This window comes from Halichoerus grypus, chromosome 5 (assembly GCF_964656455.1).
Source record: "Halichoerus grypus chromosome 5, mHalGry1.hap1.1, whole genome shotgun sequence".
NCBI lineage: Eukaryota > Metazoa > Chordata > Mammalia > Carnivora > Phocidae > Halichoerus > Halichoerus grypus.
Genome location: NC_135716.1, coordinates 176,524,113 through 176,542,810, shown reverse-complemented (window position 1 = coordinate 176,542,810; position 18,698 = coordinate 176,524,113). Strand labels below are relative to the sequence as shown.

Here is an 18,698-nt window from a genome sequence, read left to right as displayed (position 1 = left end):
GTGGCAAAGCCCGAGGAACCAAGGGGACTTGACTGTGGAGACCGATTTGCAAGAGAAACGAAGGCGTTGAGCCAGCAACAGAAGAATCCATTTGAGAAAAATCTTCAAACCTGCGTGTTTTCTCATGTTCTGTCAAGGGAAGGGGACGATGACAGCGGCAGAAGGCCTCAGTGACCAGTTCGTCTTTCTGCAGTTTGAATTTATTTTTGTGAGTGTGAGTGTGTGTGTGTGTGTGTGTGTGTGTGTGTGTGTACGTAAATAAAACCCATATTTCCTAAGGCTGAAGGGCCAGGTTATTAGTGGCTCTGGAGTCTCCAGCAGGCCAGGCGGTCTGCTCTCCCCTCCGTCATCCTACTCAGCAGCTTGGCTACTTCCTGCCCTCACGCTCTCTTTCTCCCTCTTGCTCTCCCTTGCGCCTGTTCCTGTTCTTTCTCTGGCTCTCCCTCACCCCATAGAGGCTGGGCAAGCCTCCCTACCTTCATTTCAGTTTGGAATGCAAAGGCACTAGGAGGGACAGGCAGGTCTGGGAAGGGTGCGAAGGGGGTGCCATCTCCCTGATCAAGGACAGCCCAGGGAAGGTGGCTGACATGGAACGAGGTCCTACAGGGGCAGAGCCCCTCCCCTTCTCCCCAGGAAGGAAGCCCGGTGTCTGGGCCTCCGAGTTTGGGGGCAGGCCCCAGCTGCCCTCTCTTGGCCCAGCCCCTTCCCTGGCCCTTTTCTCTCCTTGCTTCAGGCAAGCCTTCAGTTTTACATTATTCAGTCCCTTGTATGAGGACAGCTGGGAACAACGGAGCCGGGACTCGAACCCCGGGCCCTTCAGATGCCAGCACTTCTGCCGTTGAGTCACGATACAATATGGCCTTGGTAGCCACCCACAGCTGAATAACACTGATAGATTATAAGCATCACCAAGGAACCCATATACTCTAGAAACCTCTATTTTTTCCTTCAAGGGCAATATTTTTAACACCCCATCATGGTTTAATTGCAAGTTACAACCCTCTCTCTCAGTCCAAGAAATCATAAAGCCATAAGTTATTGGGGTGTTTTATGTTCTGTTTTTGAAATTAAAATGGATTACATGTTATTGCATTTCAAGGATTGTACACACCCTTTGAGACAACTGTGGCATTTTGGGGGGAGGGGAGTCCAATCAAGATTTAGCAGTTTCTGCTCGCGTGGGTCTGAATGTCAGCTTTGCTCTCAGTTTAGAATTCTTCAGAGGGATGGGCTACTGGCGACAATGACCTCTCAAAGACTATCTGGGGCCTTGGGCTGCTCTGGCTCACAGCCAGCCTGGCTTCTGTTAGGGTCTGCCTGGCAGTAAGCAAGTTTGCATCCTGCACTCATACTGGGGACAAGAATTGGGCTAAATCAAACATGGAGGTGGAGGTCCAAGTAGGGGTGGTGCTCAGGCCTCCCGTGAGCCCACTGCCTGGACAGCTGGCAAGAGAAGCCAATGTCCTGGGGTCAGGACAGATCAGCTCAGCGGCCCAAGAAAGTAGGAAGTCAGGCTGTGGGTGAGTGTTGGGGGCGGGGGCTGTCCCCTCCACCCCCCATTCACTCAGGCACTGTTCTAGGTACTGGTGATCCAGCAGTGAACTAAACAGAAAAAAACTCCCTGCCCTCCTGGAGGAGGGTGGGGCAAGGAGACACACGAATGAGATAAATCAAACAGGATGTTAGATGATAAGCGGTCAGATGAGAAGAAGAGGGAGAGAGCGTTGAGGTTTCTGTTTTGTTTTGTTGCTCTTGTTGCTCTTCCTTGTTTATTGGGTTTGGTTTTTTTAAAGAATTTGAAGTAGGGCAGTATTTGAGTAAAAATCTAGAAGAGATGAAGGAGATCCCTGGTGGAAGTGCTTTCTAGGGAGAGAAAACATAAGTGCAAAGGCCCTGAGGCAGAAAGGCCCTGGGGAGTTGAGCCTGACCCTTCCTGTTCCTGTGAAGCTATTATTCCTTAGGCCCCAGTTTCTGTGGTCACTCCTCCAACTTTAGGCTTAGGGTCTTTCTGGATGTGGGGAACTGACCCCAGGCACAACCTTCCAGGCTGCGTGAGGCCCTGGAAGAGATTTCCAGGAATAGGCCCCGGGGAAGGTCTCTGCAGTTCGACTTCCTAAGACAGGGTTTTGCCAAGTTTGTAAGAAATGCACATTCCCAGACCATGCCCCTCCGCATTTGCCTGCTCAGAATCTGTGATCGGGTCTGTGCCTGGGAATCTGCATTTCTAAAAGCCTCTAGGCATGTTTGAGCATCTTCACTATGTCCATTTCCATAAGTTCTCTCTTAGATCTTGTTCTAATTGCCTAGGATAGAGTCTGCCACATTTCATCTTTTTAAATGTTTTTTGAGTTTTTCTGGAGGCACCTTGCCGGCCATTTCCTGCCAGGGAAGGGAAGCATTCTCCAGGTAGGCAGAGTCGGCTGGGCTGTTCTGCTCCCAGGCAGAAGGTGACATGGGGGTGGTGGGAGATCTTTGGGATTTGCATGTTTTCTCCACAGAGCCCCTCCCCCAGTGCTGGGCCCAGGGTGGGGGTTTCAAGGACAGTGACCGATGCAGGTCAACTCTGGGGACTCAGGAGATGTTTGTAGAGATAAAGAACAAATGGCCGAATAAACGTCGGTTTTGACAGGGAAGGACAGGAATCATAGTGGGGTTGGCGGTTTGGAAGTATCCTTTCCCCAGCACATGGAAAAAAATCCTCATTCTTTCAAAATTGTTCCTTCCACCCCATCCGTCTCCCATCCCCATGCCACCCCCACCCCCAGAAGTGGTGATCCCCCCCAGCTTACTCTATTTTCTGCAACAGAGAGGAGTCGAGATTCGGGTGGGGCAGGGGTTCTAACCTCTAAGCTTCTCCTGGCTCAGCTCCATCACCCTCCCACCCCGCCTCCACGCAGCCAGCCTAGAGCAGAGAGTAGGAAGAAGGACTCTCGGGTCTGCTCCTTCCTCGCTGGAAAACCGCGGGCTATTTCTGTGACCTCTGAGCCTCCGTTTCCCCATCTGTGAAACGGGCCTGGGGATCCCTAAGCTGCAGACCCCGGGATACTTCCAGGCGCTGCAGCAGGCTGTGATCCTCGAGGTGGTGCCCGGCACACCGCCCGCGTACCACCCCCACCACGCCCGCCCCCCCGCGCTGCGCCGCGCAGGCCACGCCCCTCACCGGCCCGGCGGCGTTGCCATGGCGACGCGCGTACACAGGCCGGGCGGGCGCGCGGCGTGCCGGCCGCCGGCTGGAGACTCCGCGGGAGCGCGGCCAGGCGGCCTCGCCCGGGAGCGGGCCGGGCTCCTCCCGACCCCGCCGGCCTCTCGGCTGGGGACAGAGCGTGGGCGTCTGCCTCCGGCCAGGTGAGTGCGGCACGGGAGGAGGCAGCGGGCGGAGACCTGGGGCCGGACCCGGTGGGCTCTGCGAGGTCAAGAGCTTGGAGGCGAGGTGCGGGACGCAGCCCCACCCCCAGCTGGAACTCCCCTCGATCCAGGCTCAGGTCCCCAGGAGCACCCGGAGGAGGTGCTCCAACACCAGCCCCTCCTCCCTAAAATGCAGGCCCCCATCCCGCCTCCAGAAGTAGCCTGGGCGGGAGCTTCAGGACCCTCCTAGGCACCAAGCATACCGCTCTTACATATCCAGTGGGGTACAGCGGGGATTAGGAGGGGTGCCCTCTGGTTCCCCTGATTTAGGGACAACACCCACCCAATGGCCAGAGATCCCCTTAGTGACCTTCCCTCCCTCGAGGAACTTTTGCAGCTCCCAGGCCACTGAAGACCTGTAGCCCTGAAAAGACATACTGCTTCTCTAGCCCAATTCTGAGCCATCCCAAGTGGTCAGGGGGTATGCAGGTGATTTGCTCTTTACTATGCCTGGTGCTTCACAGCACTAAGAGCGAATTTCCAGAATTTAACACATTCAAATTACTTTCTACGGTGTTTTCAGGCAGGGGAGTGACTGCACAGGGCAAGATTAAGATGGAGAGATAGTGTCCAACCCAAAAGCTCCAGGTAGAATTTAGGGTTTCCAAAAAGGATATCTAAGGTAGACACCGGGTGGGAAGATTCCTAGCCAGCCGGCTGCACAGATTTGCTTTGATGTGTCATTTGCATTTTCGTTCATTCAGCAAATGTTTACTGAGCATCTACTATGACTCTACTTGACTCATGCCTTCACTCAAGGCATGAAGACTTAGGCTGCAGATGCTGGAGATGGGGTAATGAACAAAACTGTGAGCAACTGCAAAGGGTCTGAGCTTTTACCTTGCTTGCAAGCTAATAAGTTAGCCTGGCCAGCTTATAGATGCTGGCAGAAAACACAGGACAAAATTTGTCAATGCCTTTGCTCCATAATGGGTACAAATACAAGGTACCCATGAAGAACTGTCTCTTAACAGAAACAATGCAGTTCTGGCTCTCTGGGAACATATATCTCAGTGAAAGGAAAATAAACGGCAAACACAACTAAATAAAGGAACCAGAAAATGTCAGAGGTTGATAAGCACAAAGAAGGAAACACAGCAGGTGGTATATGGCAATAGTGACTAAAGGGTGCCTTTAGCTAGGGTGGTCAGGTGGTTGCCATACAGGGGGGACATCTGAGCAGAGAGAAGACACCAGCCTTGGGAACATCTAGGGGGAGAGCTAAAAATCGAGCATGCACACGACCCAAGTTCTGGGGTTTAATTTAGTAGCATTTCCTGTGGTTTTCCTGCAGAAGAGACTTTTCTCCCGAGTTTGCATTCCGGATTAATCAGGCTTGAATGTGTTGCTTGATAACATGGTCCTCTGCCATTGAAGTGAATAATTGAAGTGATTTGACAGCTAACAGAGCATGGTTCTTTGAGAAGAGGAAATGTCTCTCCCTTTCTGTGAATGACATTGAACTTAATAAAATGTATTTCTCATTACAGGAAAACATATTTGTGAGGTATCCGTAGCTCTCAGAGTTTACAAATATAAAATAAACTATCTGGCTTATTTTTATTTCTCTTGCCCCCAGGTTGGGTCTTTTCTTCCTTTCAGAGGATGGAATCTGGGTGTCAAGGACTTTCTGACATGTCCCAGGTGTCAAGAGACAGTGCAACTCCCCCCACCCCTCTCTGTCCCACCCAGCAGCAGTGGACATGGAAATTGAGCTGCCGGCCGATTGTTACATGCAAAGGCTCAGAGCTGTCTCCCTGACACTTGGTGCTGTGTGTCCTTAACCTCTCTGAGTCTCAGTCTCCCCATCTGTAAAGTGGGACAGTACTAATACTTACCTCACAGGGCTGTTCCAAGGAGGAAAAGAGACAGTGTGTATAAAAGAATAGCACAGGGGCGCCTGGGTGGCTCAGTTGGTTAAGCAACTGCCTTCGGCTCAGGTCATGATCCTGGAGTCCCGGGATCGAGTCCCGCATTGGGCTCCCTGCTCAGCAGGGAGTCTGCTTCTCCCTCTGACCCTCTCATGCTCTATCTCATTCTCTCTCTCAAATAAATAAATAAAATTAAAAAAAAATAGCACAGTGCCTGGCACTTAGGAGGGATTCAGTCATTGATGATGTAGATGTGGATGAAAAGCAGAACCAGACCCGAGACCCCTATGATCACAACTAGATGGTCTTTGTTTTTATCCGCAGTCCAACAGCATCGCATTTCAGTGACCCTTTAGTTGAAAAGAAAAGAGAGGGACTTCGGCTCTTGGACACGGCACTGAGATGAAGGATGTCCCACTGTGTAACTGGACATACCTCAAATCAGAATTCAAGCGTCATATGAATTACCAACATTTGGGAACCTACTGAAGTCACTGAGATTTTTATATTTTAAAAAACCAGTATAGAACTTACTTTGGAATGCATCTAACTACAAAATGGATGGATACATGGCTAGATGGAGGGTTGTTGATACAGCAAATATAGCAAAATGTCAATTGTAGGATCTAGGTGGTGGGTATAAAGGAGTTCACCTGCGTATCTGACATTTTCATAAAAAAAGGTTGGGGGGAAATATGTACAGAGTCTTGATCGTATGTTCAAGGTAGAGTCTTGATGGTTTGCCTTTCAAAGTTACCCTTTTCCCCCTAATTTATGAAGAAACGGAGTGATTTACAAAGAAAGTATCCTTTAAAGCCCATTCCCTCAATGACTAACTCAGCAGTTTCAGAAGCTCTATAGAAGGCTAAACTTCCTTGGGTTCAAGTTCAATAAGCCCAAGATTCATCATCATCATCATCATCATCATCATCATCATAACAGGACAAATGTGTGGTTAGTGTATAGCGCCCACCACCCCAAAAGGTTCACACACATGATTGCCTTTCATCCTCACAGAACCCTTTGGGTTACAGAGTATTATTAACCCCATTTTACAGATGAGAAAACTGAGGCATAGAGAAAGAAGCAACTCACCCAAAGTCACAGAGCTAGTGTGTGGTGGGTTAAGAATATGGGACAGAATACCTCCTGTGTCAGATAACTAACATTGTACTGAGCTTCATGGGAGGTGGACAGAGATTATCAGTGGAATTCAGGTTTCTCGTTGGGTTGTTTCTGTTATTGGTGGTTTGGGCACTGAGTTATGTAAAAAATGTCTTCTGTTTGATGATCAGAACCAAGCTCATCTTTGCTAGATGTCACTGCTTAAAAAGATAGTCTTAAAAATCTGCAGAAATTGTGCTCAAACTGTAAAGTCCATCTATCCTCTCCAACCTCTGCTGATTTCTCCTTTAACATGACGGTGCATTTCATCCATTCTAAATGTGATGTTGAATAATCAGAAGATTGCATTTTCCTAATAACTTTTTTTTTTTCTGAAAACCTTCTATAGGGAAAGCAGAGAGTATGAAAGCCTACCTAAAGAGCGCAGAAGGCTTTTTTGTCCTGAATAAAAGTACTACTGTTGGAAGGCATGAAGACTCAGACCTTGTTTTAGAGGTAAGAACTGTTCCTGCCCACTCCCAGCATCTCACCCCCTCCACACGTCCCTGCTGTTCTGTGGACTCGAGTCTTTTTTAAAGCACATCCTCTAGCGAACAGCCACATCCTCCCTCCATGTGCGACCCATAACTACCTGTGGAATGTACTGGTCTCCTCAGCATGTGTAGTGAAAATGAGTATGAGATAGAGTGTGATGTGCCCTCTGTCCTTTGCTGACCATGTGTACGGATGCCCCACCTATCGTCCCCTCCCCCCAGCCAAATGGGGCCGTTTGGAAGGGGGCATGGAGCTCATGCTTTGACCTTCACCTGCTCTGGGCCTGACAGCGAGGGCCACCTGAAGTACTCGGCTTGAGCAATGGCCTCTCGCCTTTTCCAGAGCTTTTGGAGACTGTTGTGATGTGTACAACATTTTGAGAATGTTACATAAATGGAATTATACCACATGTGACCTTTTGAGATTGTTTTTTTGTCACTCAGCATAATGTCCTTGAGATCCATTTAGGTTGTTCACCTGTTCCTTTTTATTGGGAGTAATATTTCCATGGTGTAGATGTACCACTGTTTGTTTAACCATTCACATATTAAAGGACATTTTGATTGTTTCTAATCTGGGGTTGTTACAGATAAATCTACTTATGAACATTTGTGCACAGGTTTTTGTGTGAACGCAAGTTTTTATTTCTCTGGGATAAATGCTCAGGAGTGTGATTGCTGGATCAGATGGGAAGTGTATGTTTTCTAAAGAAATTGCTAGACTGTTGTCCAGAGTGGCTGTACCATTTAACATTCCCGCCATCAAATGTATGAGACACGGTTTCTCTGCATCTTCACCAGCAACTGGTGTTATCACTGGTTTTTAATTTTAGCTGTTCTGGTGTGTCGTGATGCCTCCCCATGGTCTTCATTTGCATTTCCCTAATGGCTAGTGATGTTGGACATCTTTTCATGGGCTTATTGGCCTTGTGCACATCCTCTTTGGTGAAATGTCTCTTCATGTCTTTTGCCCATTTTCTAATCACGTTGTTTGGTTTTTAACTATTGAGTTTTGAGAGTTTTTTAAAAAATATTTTAGAGACGTGTCCCTTTTCAGATACAGAGATTGCAGATCATTCCTCCTTGTCGATAACTTATCTTTTCATTCTCTTAACAGAATATTTCATAGGGCAGAAGTTTTAGATTTTGATGAAGTTCAGTTGATCATTTTTTCTTTTCATGAATCATGCTTTTCATGTCCTGTCTAAGAATATGTCGCCAAGTCCTTGATCCGGAGGATTTCTCATATTTTTTTATAAAAGTTTTGTAGGTTTTGTGTTTAAATATATGCACCATTTTGAGTTCATTTTTGTATATGACATGAGATTTAGGTCAAGGTTCGTCTTCATTGCGTGTGGATATGTAGTTGTCCCAGCACCATTTGTTGAAAAGACTGTCCTTTCTCCATTGAAATACTTTTGGAACTTTGTCAAAAACCATCTAGCCATACTTGTGTGGGAGATATTTCCAAGTTTCCTATATGTTTTTCATTGATCTATGTGTCTGTCCCTCTACCTGTACAACACAGTCTTGATTACTGAAGTTATGTAAGTGTTGACTCAAGTAGAGTGATTCCTTCCATTTTATCCTTCTTTTAAAAAAAAAAATTTCTTTTTACCTATTTTAGTTGTTTTGCCTTTTCACACCAATTTTAGTATAAGCCTGTCTGTATATACAAAATATCTTGCTGGAATTTTGATAGGAATTGTATTTAAGCCAATATATCAGTATGAGAAGAATTGATATCTTTACTATGTTGTCTTCCAATCCATGAACGTGGTATGTCTCTCCTTCTATTTAGGGGGTCTTTGATTTCTTTCATAAATGTTCTGTAGTTTTTAGCATACAAGCCCTGTACATGTTTGGTTAGATATGCACTTAAGTATTTATCTTTTTTTAATGATTGTAAATGGTATTATATTTTTAATTTGGTTTCCACATGTTCATTAATAGTATATAGAAATACACTTGATTTTTGTATGCTTATGTGGTATCGTGCAACCATAACTAAACTTTCTAGAAAATTTTTTTTGTTTTGCGTTTTGTTTTGTTTTGGAGATTTTATTCATTCATTTGACATAGAGAGCTCAGAGCACACAAGCAGGGGCAGCAGCAGGGGGGAGGGAGAAGGAGGGAAAAGCAGCCCCCCCTCCAAGCAGGGAGGCCAATGTGGGGTTTGATCCCAGGACCCTAGGATCATGATCTGAGCCAAGGGCAGATGCTTAACCGACTGAGCCGCCCAGGTACTCCTAGAAAGTTTTTACAGATTTATTGGGATTTTACACATAAACAATCATGCCATCTACAGATAAAAAAGTTTATTTCTCCTTTCAGAAAAGGAGATCTTAAATACCCTTAATTTCCTTTTTCTTGCTTTAATGCACTGGCTAGAATGTCCAGTACTCTGTTGAATAACAGTGATCAAAGCAGTATAAATCTTTATAATTGCTTATTCCTAATTTTCTGAGAGTGTTTGTCAGAAACACTCAAATTTAAAAATAACGCAATGGATCTCCCCTTGAGGTTCTTATCCATGACGTAGTCTCCCTACCAGGAAGGACACAGAAATCTCTGTTTAGTGCACAAAGTGGGGGAAAAGAAGAAGAATTGCAGATTTTTCTTTATCACAACAAGGGACAGGTTTTAGGTAGTTTCATTTCATGTCTGGCCAAAGTAGAAACAGAGATCTGTGTTTTGAACCCGAGTATGATATTAGAAAACTGTAGGCTTTGGAGAGAGACAGACCTGGGACTGAATCTCATTAGGCCACTGGTTGGCTTTGTGACTCTAAGCAAATTACTTGATTTCTCTGAGCTCATTTTCCCTGTCTATAAGCCACTGATCTCACAGGGTTGTGGTAAGGAATAAGTGAGAAATGCACATAAAATGGCACATGATTCTAAGTAAATGATGCCATGATCATTAATATAGGCTCATAAAATGGAGATTGAGAAGAATCCTTAAAGGTGCACAGGATTAAGATGAGGAGCCACTGATATTAACAAGCTATATGGAAAAAGGAACTAATGAGGACAATTTTTATATAGACAGAAATTGAGTTGCATTCACTGTATAAAAATAATTGACCACCTACTGCTCCTCAGACTTAGTTTAAGAAGTAAATCACCCCCGCCAGCCGCAGTCACATTGATTTATGAGCAGTCGGCTGTGTTTCCAGAAGCACGAGCTCATCTTGGCTCCCTAGAGAACAGATGACACATGAATTGCCAAATGTTTTGTGAACAGACTTTTGATGGGCGCTTCTATCTTCTCTTAAACAAATCCTCTTCCCCAAGTTTAAATGGATTTGGGAGAGGAGATTTGCTTAAAAGGGGTTGTGGGGACACAGGTCCATTTTGAAAAATTGAAACCTGCGGACGTGTCAGCATTTTCTAGTTTTATAAAACAAGACAAGTTGAAAATTGCTCTGTTGACTTCCTTGGGCCTTTCTGATGAGAAGAATCACCCTTGATTAGCTATGGGCCACCCTGAGGAATCAATCACCAGTCAATTTATAGTTTATGTTATTTGTACCACTAGAGGTCATTTCACTAAATAAAGTTCAGAAATACATATTAATAAAAAGTAATCTCCAAAATTACCCAGAGGTTACATCTAGCAAATAAAAAAGATTGTTTTATTTACCTGAGTAAATCCTAAAGAATAGACAGTCTTACTTCTAGGGATTTATACTCACTGGCAAGGCTGACATATTGTTCTGATTGTTGATGGCATCAGATTTTGACACCATTTACTTTTTCCGATAATGGAAGGTCATTACACACTTACTGTTTTTAAAAAATGGGAGAAAGCACAGGATAAGGAAGAAAATAAAAGTCACTTGTAATCATTTGGCTCAGGGAAAAATCAATATTGATCTTTGCAGGGTTTTGCCCTGCAGACTTCTTTCTCTATCCTGTAAGGAGTTTGGTTCTCTCACGGCAAAAGGAAGCCTGTTTTCACCAGGCTAGCTTTTACGGTTGTTATCACTCATTCCTTCCACAAATATTTACCTGGAGCCTCAGCACTGAGGCAAGCCTGGGGATAAAGCAATGGTAGAATAAGTCATGGTCCCCACAGTCAGGAAGCTGCTAGGAGAGAGACACATAAGTAATAGGATCCCACAAAGACACGTATGGTTCTATTCACATTGGGGCTCTAAAGGAAAAGAATATGGAGGATAAGGAAGATTTAACTAGACAAGGGGAAAGGGGAATGGCATGTGCAGAGGCACTGGGGTGGAAGAGAATATTATGAGCCCAAGGGACTGAGAGAAAACCAGTGTGTCCAGAAGAGTGGGAACGGAGAGAGCTTAAGAGATGAGTAAGCCTCCTTCAGCCACCATATCTGAAGAGTATGGGAAGAAACTGAGGAATTTTAAGCAAGGGGAGAGACGTGCATTTTGAAATGACCATCCTGGCTGCCACATGCAGACTCGCCATCAGGAGCTCTGTTCAGGGGAGCCTGGGTGGCTCAGTTGGTTAAACGTCTGCCTTTGGCTCAGGTTGTGATCCCAGGGGCCTGGGATCGAGCCCTGCATCCGGCTCCCTGCTCAGCGGGGAGCCTCTTTCTCCCTCTTCTCCCTGTTTGTGTTCTCTATCGCTATCTCTGTCTCTCTCTCTCAAATAAATAAATTTTTTTTTTAAAGAGCTCTGTTCAGAATCTCCCCTCTCCCATTTTCCAGAGCTTGAAAGCCTCAGCCTTGTTCATTTAAGACATAAACCTTGTGAATTTTAATTTGTGTGATCAGATGTGGCTTGTGAACTGTAATTTTTCGAGTTAGATGTGGCTGTTACTTAAACCCCACTGAGAAAGGGGTTCAATTCTTCCAGAATGAAGAAATACTGCAAGCCAGTGGTTGTAGAATTTTCCATCCGTATCAGAGTGCTTGTTAAACTTGAACCCCTAGACATTCTGACCCTGTGGGTTCAGGGTATGGCCCAGGAATCTTCACATTATATATGCTCCCCGGGCTCAGGTGGGGACTGGGGTCCCATGGAGATTGGTTCCAGGACCATGCTTTGAGGACCCTCCCTCTTTCTTCTTGACCACACATTTTTTTTGGGAGATGATGTTGTGGGAGCCCCTGATGGGGGGAGGGGCACATACTATTTCAGTATACTCTGTTTTGAGGGAAAGAGAAGCAAGAGTTCCACAGTGGAGAGCTGACCCACCCTCACCCCTCCCCAAGAACTCAACTGGGCCACACGTGAGAGGTTTCCAAATCCCCTCGAAGACTGAGCTGCAGGACAGCCCAAGTCAGCACCATGCTGTGGCAGGGAGGGGGGAGATGGAAGAGAAGAAGAAAGGACAAAAATGACAGGGGGTGAAATGCTTACACCCGCACATTTGGCCTGGGCACTCAGTACCTACCAGCTGGTTCCCTTCCGGCTGGAACAGTCTAGCACGTGGCAGCCCCTTCTCAGGTGGGATCTGAGAGTCGTGGAGCAAGACTGATCTAACAGACACACCCGCACCCATATGGCCAGAGGACTCTTGTCCCTTTGCCTGGCACCTGCCTGTTCTGGGCTGCCTCTTAGAAAAGAGCCATCAGAGCCCATGTCTTCTTGTTTATCACTATTAAACAAGGCTGCCACGATTGTCCCGTTATTTACATCACTTCGCAGACATGTGGGCACACACATCTGTACTTCTGACGGGCGTCTCCGGATTGCCCACCAGAGGTTATCAGCACTGGACAGCCCTGCCCCAGCGTGCCTTGTCCACCCACTGGATCTTCGCTCAGACCCGGCACCCATGTCGTTTTCATTTGTGTTTCTCTTATGAGCGAACCCCTGCATTTTGAGAAATAAGGTGACAGGTGGACCTGGGCTAGATAAGGATTCTTACCCTGCTCAGTCTCTGTGGGGAAAGGCGCAGAAAGACACGGGCGGTCGCCGCCCCTTCCATCCGCTCTTCTTGCTCCCTGCTCACCTGGGTTGTGCTCCCATGCTCACTCCTGGCTCCTCCCCGAGCCCTGCTGCTCCGGGATTCACCCACCTGCTCTCCTGAGTCCCAGGGGAGCTTTCCTCTCCCCCATTCAAGAACTGGCAGCTGGAACTTGGGGCTGATCTCACTGGTCACTTCCTACCGCAGCAATTCTTTCATTTTTTTTTTTAAAGATTTTATTTATTTGTCAGAGAGAGAGAGAGCACAAGCAGGGGGAGCGGCAGGCAGAGGGAGAAGCAGACTCTCCACTGAGCAGGGAGCCTGACGGGGGACTCGATCCCAGGACCCCGGGATCATGATGTGAGCCCAAGGCAGACGCTTAGCCCACTGAGCCACCCAGGCACCCCCCTACTGCAGCAATTGATGAGCCAGCTTTCCCTCCAGCAGGTGGAGGGCTTCCAAGGGGGGAAAAAGTTTATAGAAAGGGGCTGATCCCATGTTGCTCATTTTTTTTTGTTATTGTGGTAAAACAGAACACAAAATGTTCCATCTTAACCGCTCTTCGGTGTACAGGTCAGTGGTGTTCAATACACTCACCTTGTGCGGCCGTCGCTGCCTCCATCCCCAGAGCTTGTCACCCTACAAAACCCTGCACCCACTCGACAACCATCCCCAGTGCCCCTCCCCCAGCCCCTGGCCCTCACCCTTCTGCTTTCTGTCTCTATGAATTTGGCTCCTCTAGGTACCTCCTGTAAGTGGAATCATGCAGTGTTCATCCTCTTATGACCCTTACTTCACTTAGCATCATGTCCTCAAGGTTTGCCCGTGTTGGATATTCCGTTGTATGCATTCGGCACGTGTTGCTTACCCGCTCGCCTGTCAGTGGACCCTGGGTTCTTTCCACCTTGTGGCTCCTGGAAATAATGCCGTGAACACGGGTGTACAAACATTTCTACCAGCCCTTGCTTTCCGTTCCTTTGGATGTATACCCAGAAGTGGGCTTGCTGGATCATATATCGTTTTATCCTTAATTTTTCGAGGAACCGCCATACCATTCTTCTCATCTACTGCTCCGTTTTACATTCCCACCAACAGAGTACAAGGACTCCACTGTCCCCACATCCTCACCAACACTGGTTTTATCCTGGTTTTTTTTTATTGTAGCCATTCTAATGGATGTGAGGTGGAAGATCATAATCTCTTCAATAGCACAAATAATACAAACAGCTAGAGCGTGCATTTCTAGACTACTTACCACACCTCATGTGGCTTCATATATATTCTGTGTACTGTACGTGTATTTACAAAATTACACCCTCAAAAAAAAAAAAAACCCTATGGGGTAGGAACTGCTATTATCATTATTATCCTCATTTACAGAAAGGTTAAGTAACTTTCCCCAAACCACACAGCTGGTCAGGGGAGGTGGGGCTGATTTCAGATTCAGGGCCATCTGACTCAAAGCTTCTAGAGAAAGAAGTTTCATTCCCTGAGTGTGAATTTAGCTTTGGGAGCATCTAAAATCTAAATATCTGAAATTCCTTGTGAGTTGACTGGAATATTAAAATAGTTCACTGAGCTAGGGAAGTTCCAGAGCGTGAAATCCAAAGTGAGGATCGTAGGTGAAACACGAAATGAATTTTCTTGTGGTCCTCATGCCCACAACTAGCTGGCGTGGTGCCATCTAGTGGGGGACTTGTGTGGGGGAGGGAATGTTGACCCAGTGCTTTCCACCCAAGAGGACCGTTGGGGCTGTAAGTTGAGGCCCCATGAGAATCCTTTCTGGGGGTCAGGAAACGCCTCTGAGAAAACCAAGCTTGAGCTGCCTCTTTAAAAGAGGAGCCTTCAGATTTTCCAGGCAGAGCAAGCAGGAAAGGACACCCGAGGTGTTGAAACAGCATGTGCAAAGGTCCGGAGAGGTTTGGTGAATAATTTGGCCCCGGGAGAAAAGGACATGTTGGTGGCAATATGTAAAATGGAAGCCAGGCTAAGCATTTGAAGAGGAACCTCTGCGCCCCCTCTCCCCCGCCTCCCGCCCTGAAAAAGGCTTTTAAAGCTGGGGAGGAACTGATGGTCTTTGTTATTTGGGTGGGAGAAGAGCAGGCAGAGAGGCCCTAGAACAGAGCAGTCAAGGGCATGACCTTGGCACCAGGCAGCTGGTTCAGAGCCCGGCTCCGCCCTGGTGGGCTGTAGGGTCTCAGGCAAGCTGTGTAGCTGTTCCCCACTGCGATTTCTGTATATGCACCACGGGGACAGTTGCAGCGACCACGTTATGAGATAATTACTGCGAAGGGCTCGGATCAGTGCCTGGTGCTGTCAATTCTGCAGTAAATGTTGGCTATTGTATTTGTGTTCCACTTACAACAGCACAAAGGGATTATGTCACAGTGCTCTACTTCAGAAGTCAGGGTGAACTCAGCTGGTTTCTCTGCCCCAGGTCACAGGAGGCCAAACTCAAGGTGCTGGCGGGCCTGGGCTCTGACGCAGAGTCTCCAAGGAGAATCCGCTGCCAGGTTGGTTCGGGTGGTTGGTGGAACTTAGCTCCTGCAGTTACGGACTGAGGTCTCCTTTGCAGGCTGGCTGTCCGTGGAGGTGGCTCTCAGCCCAGAGAGGCCGCCCACATTCCAGGCTGGTGGCCCCCTTCATCTTCAAAGCCAGCAGCATTGGGTCAAAGCCTTTTCGTGTTTCAGATCTTTCTGACCCCCAGTTCTGGCTCATCTGTCCCAACTCCAGCCAGAGAAAGTCTCTGCTTTAAGGGCTCATGGCATTAGACTAGTCCCACCTGGAAGATCCAGGATACTCTCCCTCTTTTAAGATCATGGATTAGTAACCTCTACATCGGTATAGTCCCTTGTGCCATGTAATGGAGTATCATACCAGGATCCACGTTTAGGGCATAGATCTCTTTTGGGGACCATTCTACCTACTGTAGTTAATCCTACCTCTTGCCTGCACCTTTGCCACGGGGAGGGTGTGGCCTTGTGGGGCTTGTTTGAGAGCATTTTGGAGGAACCAGTAAGGACAATGTCAGGAGCCGTGGAGAGAGATGGTGGGTGAGCTGGGAAGGGTTATATGGGATGGGAGGAGGCAGGATGCAACGTGAGGTGAGTGCATCAGCATCCAGGGTCAGGCGGTCACTGGGAGGCCCGGAGATGAGCTGGGGGTTGGAAATACACATCGGAGAATTTGGGGGTGGTGCAGTGGCCCCACCTGTGGATGGAGCGAGAAGGAAAGGGAGCTGGCCCTAGACTCCTCGGAGCCATGGAATCCGGGGGCAGGCAAAGGGAGAGGAGCCCAGCATGGAGACCTAGGAGTAATCAGACAGGTAGCAGAGCCAGCAAGCTGTGGCCAGGCCAGGGAACATATCAGTAACATATGCATAACACACTGAGGGTTTACTTGGTGCCAGGCACTGTTCTGGGCACTTCCGAGTATATTAACTCATTTAATCCTTACAATGAACAACCCTACGCGGCAGGCACTATCATTTCCCCCATTTTATAGGTGAGGAAGTTGAGGTCACACAGGGTGGGTTGGGGGCTGGGAACCCTGCTCAGGCAGTCTGATTTTAGGAACTAGCCTCTTCTTGAGGCTTTGCCCTTCCTCGGGGCCTTCCCAGGGAGACCAAGGTAGGCGGGTGTCACTGACAGAGGGAAGGAGAGATGCTTCCCCTGCCCTTCTCCTCCCAGACTCACTGTCTTACCAGAGCTCAGCTGTTTCTTCATTTCCTTATTCTTTTGAAACCCCAGTTTTCACTGTTTCTGCATTACATCTTTCTTTTTTTTTTTTTAATTTTTTTATTGTTATGTTAATCCCCATACATTACATCATTAGTTTTAGATATAGTGTTCCATGATTCATTGTTTGTGCATAACACCCAGTGCTCCATGCAGAACGTGCCCTCCTCAATACCCATCACCAGGCTAACCCATCCTCCCAACCCCCTCCCCTCTAGAACCCTCAGTTTGTTTTTCAGAGTCCATTGTCTCTCATGGTTCTTCTCCCCCTCCGATTTCCCCCCCTTCATTCTTCCCCTCCTGCTACATTCTTCTTCTTCTTTTTTTCTTTCTTAACATATATCTGCATTATATCTTTCTTGAGGCAGTAAGGAGGATGGAGCAAGGGAATGGGATAGCCAAGAACCAAAAGGTAAAAGGAATTAGATCACATGCACATACACACACCATTTAATTTTTAAAATGTTGTCCTCCTACCTTGAAAATTCCTCCAAAGAGTACCTGCTGTCAGTCCTGTGAAGCACAGCATATGAAACCCACTTTTGCAGGGGAAGCGACCACAGGAAGCAAGAGACCTGCCCCAGGCTGACAGCTGGGATGCGGCAGAGGCGGGATTGGACTCCAGGCTTTCCAACCCTAGAGCCCGTCCTCTTGCTCGCAGTAGTGAGCATTTTGGCATTCTCTATATGTGCCAAAGTTCTCAGTGCTTTTGTATGTGTTATCTCATTTATACGTCACCAATAACTACTAAGCTGTTCTATTGTTGTCTGTATTCACCGACGAGGAAACCGAGGCACTAAGAGAATAGGTCACGTGCCCAAGGTCACCCAACTAGGAAGTAGGAGAGCTGGACTTTGAGCCCAGGCCCCCCACCTCGAAAGCCAGTCCAATAAGCACCACACCATCCTGCCTCTTCAGCCCCTTAACCAGGAGGCCACATGCCTCCCCCGACCACAGTGCTAGCTGCCGCAGAAGCTGGGGGGCCATGGGTGACAGTGACAGTGGGCTGAGGGCTCAGGTGGGAAGGAACACTCTCGAGACAGTTTGACACCAATGGAAAGGAATGGGGGACGGGGAGGGGAGGCATTGTGAGGATGGTGAACATGGTCACGGGTTAGGGGGTCATGCTGAGACTGAAGATACAAAGAGGAGACCCTCCGTGAGCTGGGACCAGACAAGGTGGGGTAATGACAAGACCACCCTGAGCCCCTCCATGGCTGAGAGAAGGGGACTTGAAAGTCATATCTGACAGCTTCTCCCTGCTGGAACTCCAGGTCCTGGCAGGGGGCAGAGGGCCATCCAGAATGGGTGTGGAGAGACAGAGGTGGGTTTCATAAAGGGACTCCTACAGGGGGTGGCCAGACTTAAAGAAACCACTCCGGATGGTGCAGTGCCCAGAGCCACTAAGAGTGAGGGGCTGTTCCCACCCCCTAGACCTGAAGGGTGAGGGGGTTACATCTCCTGGAACCCCCAACAGGAGCTGTGGCTTTTGGTGGAGGGTTGCACCCAGCTCATGGTGACCCCACAGGGAGGGAGCCAGGAGAACAACTACCCTACCCTCTCTCCTCCCTGCTTGGATCTCTGATCCCCCATTGGCCAGCCCCAACCAGAAACCAGAAGCAAGGAGCCCATCAGCCCATCGATGCAGCCACTTGGGCTGGGCCCCGGTCAGGCTCCACGCTGAGCATGGAGTCAGCCTGAGATTCTCTCTCCCTCTGCCTCTGCCTCTCTCCCCCGCCATGCACACACACGTGTGCCTGCGATCTCTCACTCTCAAATAAATAAATAAATAAATAATAAAATGCGTGGCCCATATTCAGTTCCACCCCACTCCTGTCTCACTATTAAATCACTGTCTACTGTGACAAGCGTAAGGGGTAAGTCAAGGATACAGATTTTGGTTCTGACTGCCATGTGCCAGCATCTTGATGTTGGCTGAGGCACTTCATCTTAGCCATTTATCTTAAAGATTTTATTTATTTATTTGAGGGGGAGGGAGAGGGACAAGCGGACTCTGCGCTGAGCAGAGAACCCAACGCGGGACTTGATCCCATGACCCTGAGATCAACACCTGAGCCGAAACCAAGAGCTGGACACTCAACCTACTGAGCCACCCAGGCGCTCCCATCTTAGCCATT

The 18,698-nt window shown here is 47.8% G+C and overlaps 1 protein-coding gene across 1 annotated transcript in view; it reads left to right on the top strand.

The window, feature by feature from the left end:
• Positions 1-3,224: 3,224 nt before the first annotated feature.
• Positions 3,225-18,698, top strand: part of FHAD1 (forkhead associated phosphopeptide binding domain 1) — a 124,385-nt gene continuing 108,911 nt past the window's right edge. The window contains exons 1-2 of the mRNA XM_078071797.1: positions 3,225-3,345; positions 6,790-6,896. Of these exons, the coding sequence (XP_077927923.1) occupies positions 6,804-6,896 (93 nt within the window). The 5' untranslated portion in view covers positions 3,225-3,345; positions 6,790-6,803. The remainder of the gene's footprint in view (positions 3,346-6,789; positions 6,897-18,698) is intronic.